At 42.3% G+C, this 11,473-nt stretch overlaps 1 protein-coding gene across 1 annotated transcript in view; it reads left to right on the top strand.

The window, feature by feature from the left end:
- Positions 1-10,977, top strand: part of LOC117394704 (nitric oxide synthase 3-like) — a 42,298-nt gene extending 31,321 nt beyond the window's left edge. The window contains exons 16-26 of the mRNA XM_059012984.1: positions 60-234; positions 482-617; positions 1,098-1,176; positions 1,975-2,159; positions 3,109-3,275; positions 4,061-4,271; positions 4,861-4,948; positions 5,651-5,772; positions 6,241-6,389; positions 9,074-9,268; positions 9,616-10,977. Of these exons, the coding sequence (XP_058868967.1) occupies positions 60-234; positions 482-617; positions 1,098-1,176; positions 1,975-2,159; positions 3,109-3,275; positions 4,061-4,271; positions 4,861-4,948; positions 5,651-5,772; positions 6,241-6,389; positions 9,074-9,268; positions 9,616-9,747 (1,639 nt within the window). The 3' untranslated portion in view covers positions 9,748-10,977. The remainder of the gene's footprint in view (positions 1-59; positions 235-481; positions 618-1,097; positions 1,177-1,974; positions 2,160-3,108; positions 3,276-4,060; positions 4,272-4,860; positions 4,949-5,650; positions 5,773-6,240; positions 6,390-9,073; positions 9,269-9,615) is intronic.
- The last annotated feature ends 496 nt before the right edge of the window (positions 10,978-11,473 follow it).

An 11,473-nucleotide genomic window follows, 5' to 3' on the forward strand; every position in this document is an offset into this window, starting at 1 on the left:
TGCCTGCAATTCCTTGCTGGATGTGATGTGTGCTGGGTGTAATGCGTATTTCTCCGCAGGTTCTCTGTGTTCGGTCTGGGCTCCCGTGCATACCTCCACTTCTGTGCTTTCGGCCATGCGGTGGACACACGCTTTGATGAGCTGGGAGGGGAGCGAATCCTGCAGATGGGAGAGGGAGATGAGCTCTGTGGGCAAGAGGAGTCCTTCAAGACCTGGGCCAGGGACATCTTCAGGGTAACCTCTCCATAAAACATAGCTATTACATCTGTTTATCACTTTAAAGAAAATACAGTTTATGTACTGTGATTGGGCCATGACTGTAGCCCTGTATACTCCTCTGGGGGCTCATTTTACGGGCTAGTTTTTTTCTACTAGTTTTCTGTATAAGGTTAAGTTAACTTAATAGTCTCATAATCTGGCTGCATGCACAATTATGCAACCCGAGATTGATATAAATGCAATTTGGGTTTCCTGCCTTCAGGCTGCTTGCGACACATTCTGTGTGGGGAGTGATTCGAGTCTGTACCAGAACGAGGATGTGTTCTCAGGGGATCATGGCTGGCAACCTCAAAAATACAGGACAGTGATCGAGGCCACACCCACAGACCTGATCACAGGTGAGCACTGTCAGCAAGTGAGGGGCCTGTGCCAGTGGATTGTGGAGTGATATTCTAAACACTCCTTGAAATGGAATACACCCTTTGCATTCTCAGACAAAAAGACTGGTATTCATCAGATAAAAATAGCTTTGTCACAAAGCTATTGATTCAATAATGGTCCCAGATATGTGTGTACATGACCTTGGTGTTACTAGAGAATGTGCCAAAGCTCTTTTTATCTGATGAATAGCACAGCTTAGAGATCTGATCTGGTTGTGTGTTCAATGTCTGAGCATCCCGACACCTGTATGAATGTCCTGTCTACCAGGACCCCTTGAAAATGAGATGTTGATTTCAATGGATTTCCGTCCTCGTTAAATAAGAAAGCATGAATTTGATATTGATAACATAATCGTATGGCAGCCTCGGTGACAAATAGATTGCTTCTTGCTCTGCAGTGAATTGAGTCTGTCCCTATGTCTGTCTGTCTGTTTCCAGCCCTGTCCAAGCTCTACAGGAGGAAGGTCTTTCAGACTAAAGTCATCTCAACACAAAACCTGCAGAGCCCAAAATCCAGGTAACAACTCAGATTCCTTTTATTTAGTATTCGCATACAAAATGTAGCTGTAGGTGTACAGTATGCTTTTCTTTCTTTTCTTAACCTGCCATTTGTAAAAAGACACAATTCTGGGTACCCTGCATATTTGAATACATTTCAGTTATTGAATTTAGGTTGTCACTTTCTAATCTGTACAAAATTTGAATACAATACAATTGAGAAAATATCGCTCTCAAGCAGAGTTGGGGTCAATTCAATTTTTTTAATTCCAATTCCATTTCCAATCCCAATTCCCTTTTATACAATTCCAATTCCTATTGTGTTTTACAGCATAGTCTTCACTGAGGTTTATGCCATGGGCTTTATCAGGTTACCTGACAAGTTCATTTGTTTGCTCAATAAAGCCTTTGTTGTAAAATGATTGGAATAGGAATTTGAATTGATTAAAAGGGAAATGGGATTAGAAATGGAATTGGAATTGACCCCAACTCTGCTCTCAAGGATATAGTTGTAGCTTCACCTGAACTGTGTCAAAGAAAAAGACAAATCTTCGGCACCCCGCTAGACTTTGTGCCCCAGTTTAATATGGAATTATAGTGACTCGGTACAGAGATGGCCCAATCTAATCTGGCATAGAAATTCTATTCCAGTCAAGATTTTTTCCAGATTGCATTTCAGTGGAACAAAAACAATGACGCCAGATTTGTCCATCCCTGACTGTATTTGCACAGACCCACATGTGAATGACGGTGTAGTTTGTGTCTCTGCTCTGACTGGTGTGCGTTAACTGTGTTGTGTGTGTGTGTGTGCACACAGTCGTGCGACGATCCTGGTGCGCTTGGACACAGGGGGGCAGAAGGAGCTACAGTACCTCCCTGGGGATCACCTGGGCATCTTTCCAACCAATCAGGACGAGCTGGTGCAGGCCGTGCTGTCCCACGTCTTCGATGCCCCACCCATCAATGAGACCGTTGGCGTGGAGATCCTGGAGGAGAAGAATGGTAACCGGGGGTCACCAAGAGGCTGAGGGTGGGGGAGGGGAGGGGAGGGGAGGGGTAGGGGGTTGAACGAATGTTCAAGAGGTTTAGCAGAGGGGTTCTTATCTCTGTATCAAGTGTCATTGTCATTGTGGTTTTATAGTAAACATTCAATAGAAATGTCTTTTAATGGACAAACTGCTTTTTTATTTTTGATATTTCAGAAGTTACAGAATTAATCACAGCTTAACTTTTCAGGTTTTGTTCTGGGAAATAGGTAAGCAAGTGGAAAATAAATAGGGCATTGCTTAGGTATCGTTTCAAGCCTAAAACATTTTGTAGCACCATATGTAGACTGGTGTTTGGTTACAGCTGTCAGCAATATTGGTGGTAAGACCAACAAGTTAGCAGGTGAGACAAAACCACATGCAAACAAAATGTAACCAGGAAATACACAAGTATAAACCCAAAATATAGGTATAATAAAAAATAAAAAAATGATTACTAAAATTCCTGACACCTGCTCATTTCAACAATATACCCAAACAGGGGAAGTTTTGATACCTGCTGGCTGGATGGCTAGTGTGAGTTTCTAATACTGAGAATCAGTAAAGCAGTTTCTGTAACCTTTATTAGCATGTCATTGGACTTCTTGAGGATTTTTTTTTTAAATGTTTGAACTAGTGTTTAAAATTATAGACAACATTTATCAGAGCACATAACGTTTGGAAATCTTGTTTTGTGCTGTTTGTTTAAATGTAAAATGAGTATTGTGTGGCACACATGCCACCTAGTAGTGGCTAAGGAACATAATTGCACTAACTTGTTTGAAACTTGATTCTGCTGTGAATCTCATGAACAGTATCACATCTTCAAATCTAATGCCGGTAATCTTACAGTTCATGACTTGATCCCATGTGTTCAGGGGATTGTGGATTTTGTGGGCTGATGGGACTCTTTTTCTCTGCTGCAGGTAAAAGCAGCTGGGTGCGTGAGAAACGCCTGCCCCCCTGCACCCTGCTCCAGGCGCTGTCTCACTTCCTAGACCTCAGCAGCCCTCCCAGCCCCAAGCTCCTGCTCTCCCTGTCCCAGTTTGCCAGCGCAGACAAGGACAAGAGCAGGCTGGCAAAACTAAGCCAGGTAGGACACACCCCTAATAAATGTTTTCTATAGTAAAAGCACAAGAAAGTGGAATAAAGCACATTGAAAGCATGAAGATGCAGTTATGCAGAGAGGCACGGTAAAGCATATTAAAAAACATGGCAAACCAGGGTATACTGTGGGAAATGCATAGTATAACTATAGTGAGGACATGGTAAAACTGAAAAAATATTGTGGTGAACTTTTTTTAAGGGACAGCAGGGCAGTGCAGACGCACAGGAGAGCTAGTTAAATCATTTAAACAACGCTGCCATGAAACATGTGTTTGTTATATCACAGACCTCTTTCCAAGGCCTTTTTATTGTATTTAGTTAATGAGAGGGACATTGAAACAACCCCGTGAAAAAACGCTAGTGGGGTATATTTGAATGGAGACTGTTCTAAACATTAGTGTTATGTGGCTTTTCTAGAGGAAGTTGTTTTCATTGAAATTCTATAAATGTCTATGATTGAAATAACAAAAAGTGTGCATGTTTTAAAAATTCAATAAAACGTTTAAGACTTAAAGCAGAGTAGTGCTGAGAGCAGTGGAGTTGGTGGTTCCACTATAGTGTGACTAAAGCACACAGTGAAGCAGACAACTGTGTTGTGACTGTAAAGCACACAGTGAAGCAGACAACTGTGTTGTGACTGTAAAGCACACAGTGAAGCAGACAACTGTGTTGTGACTGTAAAGCACACAGTGAAGCAGACAACTGTGTTGTGACTGTAAAGCACACAGTGAAGCAGACAACTGTGTTGTGACTCTGTTATTTGTACTGCAGGCTGGTGATGACTACGAGCAGTGGAAGTGGTTCCACTCTCCCACACTGGCAGAGGTTCTAGAGGAGTTCCCCTCGCTCAGCGTGCCCTCCTCCCTCCTGCTCAGCCAGCTGCCCCTGCTGCAGCCCCGCTACTATTCCATCAGCTCCTCCCCCGAGACCACCCCCCACCAGGTCCACGCCACCGTCGCTGTGGTGCAGTACAGGACACAAGGTCAGAGAGCTGTCTGTCCACCTGCCTGCCTATCTGTCTGTTAAGCCACTTTCACACTGGCATGCTCTACCCGAGTCGTGACCGGGTGTTATGCTTGTTGGTTACACAATTTCACACTGCTTTGTGAAGAAGCAGGGACGACCTGGGTGACAGAGGCAAGTAAAAGCACGTATGCAATGCACTGGAAGCAGCTTGTTATGGACGCTTCCATCCAAGCTTCTCCGGATTGAATCATCAGCCCAAATGTTGGCTCAACCCGAGTATGTGGTTTCACACAATGCAGGATTATGACCCAGGTAGCCAGAACCCTGGGTCGGGACACAGGAAGAAGCACCAGTGTGAAAGGGGTTTTAGACTGTCTTCTTGCCTGCCTGTCTGTCTGCATGGAAGTTTGTCTGTCTACCCGCACCTTTAATGCAGTTTAATTGTTTGCCTGCACCTACCTGTACATCTACCTATCTGTTCCTGTCTGTCTGCCTGTCTGCATGCCTGTTGATCTGTTTACTTGTCTGTCTGCCTGTCAGTCTCTTTCTCTGTGTATAATGCCCCTCTTAACTTCCCCCTGTGCCTCGGTCTCCTCTCCCCCCAGACGGAACAGGTCCTCTGCATCTGGGAGTCTGTTCCACATGGCTGAACCAGCTCAAGCCTGGCGAGGAGGTGCCCTGCTTCATCAAAGCGTAAGATACACTGTGTGTGGGTGTGTGAAGGGGAGGAGGAAAGGAGGGATGTATTCAGGGCTGTGAAGACACCTCTGTTATGTGAAATAATGATGGATGGAGGGGTTTGTGGTCAAGTGGTTAAAGAAAAGGGCTTGTAACCAGGAGGTCCCCGGTTCAAATCCCACCTCAGCCACTGACTCATTGTGTGACCCTGAGCAAGTCACTTAACCTCCTTGTGCTCCGTCTTTCGGGGTGAGACGTAATTGTAAGTGACTCTGCAGCTGGATGCATAGTTCACACACCCTAGTCTCTGTAAGTTGCCTTGGATAAAGGCGTCTGCTAAATAAACAAATAATAGTCAGTCCCTAATTGGGACAGGTGCATATTAAATGTGTTTACTCATTTCTACTTAACCCACTTCTTAATCATTTGTGTGTTTTAATTCATAATGTTTGTGGCATACAGGCAGCAGTGACAAATATGTGAGCTAGTTTGCACAATTTGCAAAAGTTGTTCCGTAAAACTAAATCTGTTGTTCACTCCAAAAAGCACAACCATTTGTATGTTTCTATGGTAAAAAGTAAATGGCTTTGGTGTTGCCCAAACAAAAAAGTTTGAGAACCTTTGCACTAGACAGCTAGTATTTGAACCCAGTATATCCCAAGTCTTAGCCCACTAGACCACAGTCCTCAGCTGCAGCTCCACACTCTTCCTTCACAGGGCCCCCTCCTTCCGCTTGCCTGCTGATGACTCTGTGCCCTGTATCCTGGTGGGGCCAGGCACCGGTATTGCCCCCTTCAGGAGTTTCTGGCAACAGCGGCTGTACGAGATAGAGCACCAAGGTCAGTCTGTCACCTCAGGTAATTTCTTGAGCAATATCAGCATTCCTTTGCTCTCGGTTTTACACACTAAGATACCCTTATTGTATCTGTTTTACTAATCATTTATGTATTGTCTATTTAACCAGGAGAGTACCCATTAAGACACAAGCCTATTTTACAAGGGGGTACTGACACAAACACAGACAGAGAAGTCAATCAGCTACTCAGCAGCAGCATTAGCACTCAACACATATTTAAACACTTACAATAAAAATAATTGGGATAAGATTAAGGAGAGATAGCGCCACCACCAAACTTTAAATCAACATGTTGGTCAGAGATTGCAAAATGTACTGTTCAGTCTCTATACAACAGATGCTTCCAGAGAATTCTTCAATCTTATCCTATACAGTACTGGTAATGCTTGTGTCATAAGGTACATTTCATTTGAATTTTTAATAACCCATTTCTCTAATGCTCTGTTCTTAGGAAAGAAGCCCAAGGAAATGGTGCTGGTATTCGGCTGTCGCCAGGCAGAGTTTGATCACATTTACAAGGAGGAAATGGAGGACATGAAGTGCAAGGGAGCCCTCAGTGGCGTCTACACAGCCTACTCCAGGGAGGAGCACACCCCGAAGGTACTGCCCAGACAGCGTGCATACCCCTGTCTCTATAGAGCTGGGGTGGCCAAGCATGTCCCTTCCAGTCCTGGTCTTTGTTCCAACCCTGTTCTAAATTGTTTAATTGACCAAATCGAACTTTCACCCAGACCCTGAACCAGTTCACTATTTTATTTTACCTGTTAAAAGAGGACCCTCAGGAATAAGAACGGGCAGTACAGAAAGGTATCCACTAGAGGGCACAGCTACCTTATTAAGCAATGCCCTTCACAAGTGGTTATAACACTGTGTAACAATTTTTTTTTTTTTTGGTTCTTGGGTAGTAAGTGTTATTTCCTAATTGCTTATGCCTCAAAAGTATAGAAAATGGCTATTATTCCCCACAAACTTTGCTTTTGTGACCAGGACGGTGATATTTTGAAATTTACCTATTTTCCAGAACATTCCAGATAGATTCAGTGCTGAGTAAACTTGGAGTAACTTCTAGAACTTTCTAGAACTTTCCAGTAATATAAATAGTAGTATAAATACAGGGGCCTTAAGCCCACCAGTTCAGTTTAGTTCCAGCTAAGTGGATACATATCTGCATTTTTCTGAGATGGCATCAAGAGGCTGCAAGCATCCGGCAGACGCATTTTGAGATTTCAAAATGGTGGCATTCCTGATGGGTCTCCAAGGCGGTTTTACCAAGTTTCCCTGCTATCTTTGCCTTTGGGACAGCAGGAACACCAAGGCGCACCACCACAGGCGGGACTGGCCACAGCGGACCGAGTTCTCTGTGGGGAGGAACAACGTCAAGGTTTAAACGTCAACGTCACTGGTGGACCCCCGGAAGGTGCTGATGCCACCACTGCACATCAAATTGGGCCTTATGAAACAATTTGTCAGAGCTCTAGATAAGGAGTCGGCAGCCTTCAAGTACCTTCAAGACTTCTTCCCTAAGCTGTCTGAGGCAAAGGTCAAAGCCGGTGTCTTCGTCGGACCACAGATAAAGAAGATCCTGGAGTGCAATGAATTCCCCAAGAAGCTCACTAGTAAGGAGAAAGCGGCTTGGAACAGCTTTGTCGCAGTGGTTCGGGGCTTCCTGGGCAATCACAAGGCCGAAAACTATGTGGAGCTGGTTGAGACTCTGGTGAAGAATTACGGCACAATGGGCTGTAGGATGTCCCTCAAAGTCCATATCCTTGATGCTCATCTTGATAAATTCAAGGAGAACATGGGAGCGTACTCAGAGGAGCAAGGCGAGCGCTTCCACCAGGATATACTGGACTTTGAACGCCGCTACCAAGGACAGTATAACGAGAACATGATGGGAGACTACATTTGGGGGCTGATTCGTGAAAGTGATTTACAGTATAATCGTAAATCTCAAAAAACTACTCACTTCTAAATCTTTTGTAGTCATTTTTGTATTACTTTAGTATAAATACATGTTAATTTGGATTCATATGTTGTTTTTTTCTGACTTTATGTGAACGAAAAGACACAAATTCGCCCGTTTTCTCATTGGAAATAGGTACATTTCAAAATATCACTGTCCTGGTCACAAAAGCAAAGTTTGTGGGGAATAATAGCCATTTTCTATACTTTTGAGGCATAAGCAATTAGGAAATAACACTTACTACCCAGGAACAAAAATTGTGTTACATAGCGTAATGATTCTTTTTCAGGATTTGTATGCTCTTAAGGTGTGTCATTAGCTCTGATACTACGTGGTGACATCACTTCCTAATATGCATTTGCACAGCTAGGGAGATAGAGCATGATAGAAGCGCAGAGAGGTCACAGCAGTGTGGATGTACCTTGGGGATAATCCAAGATAACGTGGGTTTATTGGTAAAGTCGTGGCACCTGGCTTTGTTTGGTCTGAAACCTACAACTGCCTAATAAATGTGCTGTTTGTACCCAAATCCATTGACTTGGACTCACTTTATTTACCTCCGTCCTGCGATACTCACCAATACCAGCCTACCCGGCGTTACACGGTACACATACTATTTAGACTCTAGAGAGATACCAAGCTTGGCTTTAAAAGGTGAAATAAATAGACATAATAATAAAAAATAAAGTGCAAAAACAAATCTCCAATATTATAACTTACTTTACCCTGTAGTACAACTTGGTAAATCTCTATTACACATCTTAACCTGACAGCATAACATTTTGAGTTTACGCTTTTGAGATTTTGAAGTTTGGATTTAAAATGTTGTTCTTTCACATTTTGGATTTTTGAAGTTTTAATTCTGTATTCAAATGTACTTTTTTTCCTCTTAGTAAATTCATGGTGACGCTAAATGAATCACACAGGGTGATGTGTCCTCTTAAAATATGATGTATAATATACTTTTACAACACTTTAACAAACCCTCTAACACAAATATATGTAATGATTCCAGCAGTGAAGGGGGTAAGATCATTAGAGGTAGCAATGAAGTTTACAGCCAAGAGAAATGTGATTGGAATTGTATTGTATACAGCAATGTCTGCAGTAGAATCCAGCTGTAGTTGCACTGTGTCCTGCTCTCCACACAGATGCATGTCCCGGTGGTACTCCACTCACGCTGGTTGTATTGTATAGATTGTGTGCAGTAGAGTTCATCTGTAGCTTCAGTAATGGGTGGTGTTGATGGTAAATGTATTTTATACAGTTTGTACAGTAGTGCTCCACTGTAGAGTAGCATGGCATTCTGTTCTCGTCACAGATGTATGTCCAGGATATTCTGCGGGAGCAGCTGGCCTCTGAGGTGTTCCGAACACTCTGTGAGCAGAGAGGTCACATGTACGTGTGCGGAGACGTCACCATGGCGAAGGACGTGCTGAACACGGTGCAAGAGATCCTGTCAGTACACGGGGAGATGAGTCTCGATGAGGCTGGGGAGTATCTCAGCAAGCTGAGGGTGAGGATATTGCGCAAGTTACAGATTTAATGAACATCACAGTATAAGCTAGAATGAATGGCAAACACAAAAAAGTGAGTTTGCAGTATTTGTCAACTAATAAAGCGTTACTAATGTAGCATGATCATTAATTAGCAGTTAATACCTGTAGAGCAATAATAAAGATACTGGGAAACAACAGGGTAGTTAGAATGTAAAGCTACATATTGTTACTAAAACATTAACTTGGCTACCCAAATGCTGTAGTGCAGGCATCCATTGCCACTAATTTGCCATTATTTGCTAAGGCAAAGATCTACTCACTAGCCATCAGGTAACACTATCAAGTAACAACCTCTTGTTTGCAGGACCAGAGCCAGTACCACGAGGATATTTTTGGCATCACTTTGCGAACACATGAAGTTAGGTCCCTGATCCGATACAGAGGCCATATTCAGGAGCAGAAAAAGGATGGGAGTGTGAAGAAGCCGGAGCAGTAATCTGCTATTGCCTTGCCAGTGGAACCCCTACCACATTCACACACACAAATACACATGAACACACACACACACGCACGCACGCAAGCACACACACATACACACTTATACACATGAACACGCACACACACACTTATACACATGAACACGCACACACACACACACTAATACACACACACACACACACTTATACACATGAACACACACTCACACACACACTAATACACATACACACACACACTTATACACATGAACATGCACACATACACACACTAATACACATACACACACACACACACACACACGCATACATACAGTGTGCATATACACAATAACTTCAAAACACTTAGTCTAAGATCTACAACTCAGTCAAGCAGACAAACGTTTTGGCTAGTGTCCTCAACAACAACAACAACAACAACAACAACAACAACAACAACATTACAATGATACATCCTTTCAAGCCAAAATTGTTCCCAAAGTGCTTAACATTAGGTTCATCAAACAGTTTGAGCTAACCAGCTTGAGCCTGTCAAACATGTTTGTCTTCAGAAGAAATGTCAGTGTATTATTTATATCTGTTAGGCAGGGATATCCCTTCCTGTGAGAGATATGTGTGAACAGCACTCATACTTATGATTGTGTTAAGTTTCTTATAAAGTCTGACACAAACATATGAAGTCACACATGTTCTCTTAAGTTACAATCACCCTAATACTGTACACACTCAATTACACTCGCATGCAATCCTCAACTGGGCCTCCCAAAGATATTCACAGGCATTCTGCTGCCCAGATACTCTTATTTCATGACTAAAAAAATAATACTTGCCAAATGCATTAAACGCTTTGTTTGATTTGCTTCTTCCAGCTTTTGTAGGTGATCACAATGCTGTATGTTTTTTCTATTCCTTGAGATTCTAGCCCCTGTTATCCTGTGATAAAATGATGTGGCACAATTTCGATACACAAACCATCATAACGGGTCCATAACGACAGCAGCTAGTCAGCAAAAGCAATTCATAGCTTAATTCAGGACCTAAAAAAGACAAATCTTCTCATATAATAGCTATAGCCACAGTACAGGGAGCCTATCTGTACAGATTCCTTCTTGATGTGCTCTGTATTTTTCTCTTAAATGTATTTTTAAACCTCTGTGATCACAATAAAGTGTCAATCACAGAATACATTTTAATGACCTCTTAATAAAGTCTCAGATGTTTTGAAATCATGATATTTTGTTTTAGATTTTGTTAATATTGAAAGGTTTGCTGAGCGATGTCTGTGGTGTTCCATTGGATTCTTTTTTTACAATGTGGGCAACTAGTCTCACACAACCTCGAACCTAAATCCCATGTGCAGGAGGGTCAGCTGTATGTTCCTCAGTAAAACTAAAAAGAAACTTGGTTATAAAATTAGACAAAGTTTCAACAAATCTTTGTCAATGTCCAATCCACAACATTGGAAGGTGGTTTAATGGAATATTTAATACATCCACAAACACACAAAGCAAAACAAAGTACTATTATGCTATATGTTTACACTTCTTTTTTCGTAGGACGGCATTTTAGTGTTTTTACTGGGTTCTAACATAAACAATGGCTCTTGAAGTGATACAACACTTACAACAAATATAAAAAGAGAATAAAATGCTGTATAACCCAGAAAGTGGCAATGCTTCTGCAAAGTTATAGTTTAATTTTGTTTTGTGTAATGTGCTGATGTCACAC

The sequence above is a fragment of the Acipenser ruthenus genome, chromosome 3 (genome assembly GCF_902713425.1).
Source record: "Acipenser ruthenus chromosome 3, fAciRut3.2 maternal haplotype, whole genome shotgun sequence".
Taxonomy (NCBI): domain Eukaryota; kingdom Metazoa; phylum Chordata; class Actinopteri; order Acipenseriformes; family Acipenseridae; genus Acipenser; species Acipenser ruthenus.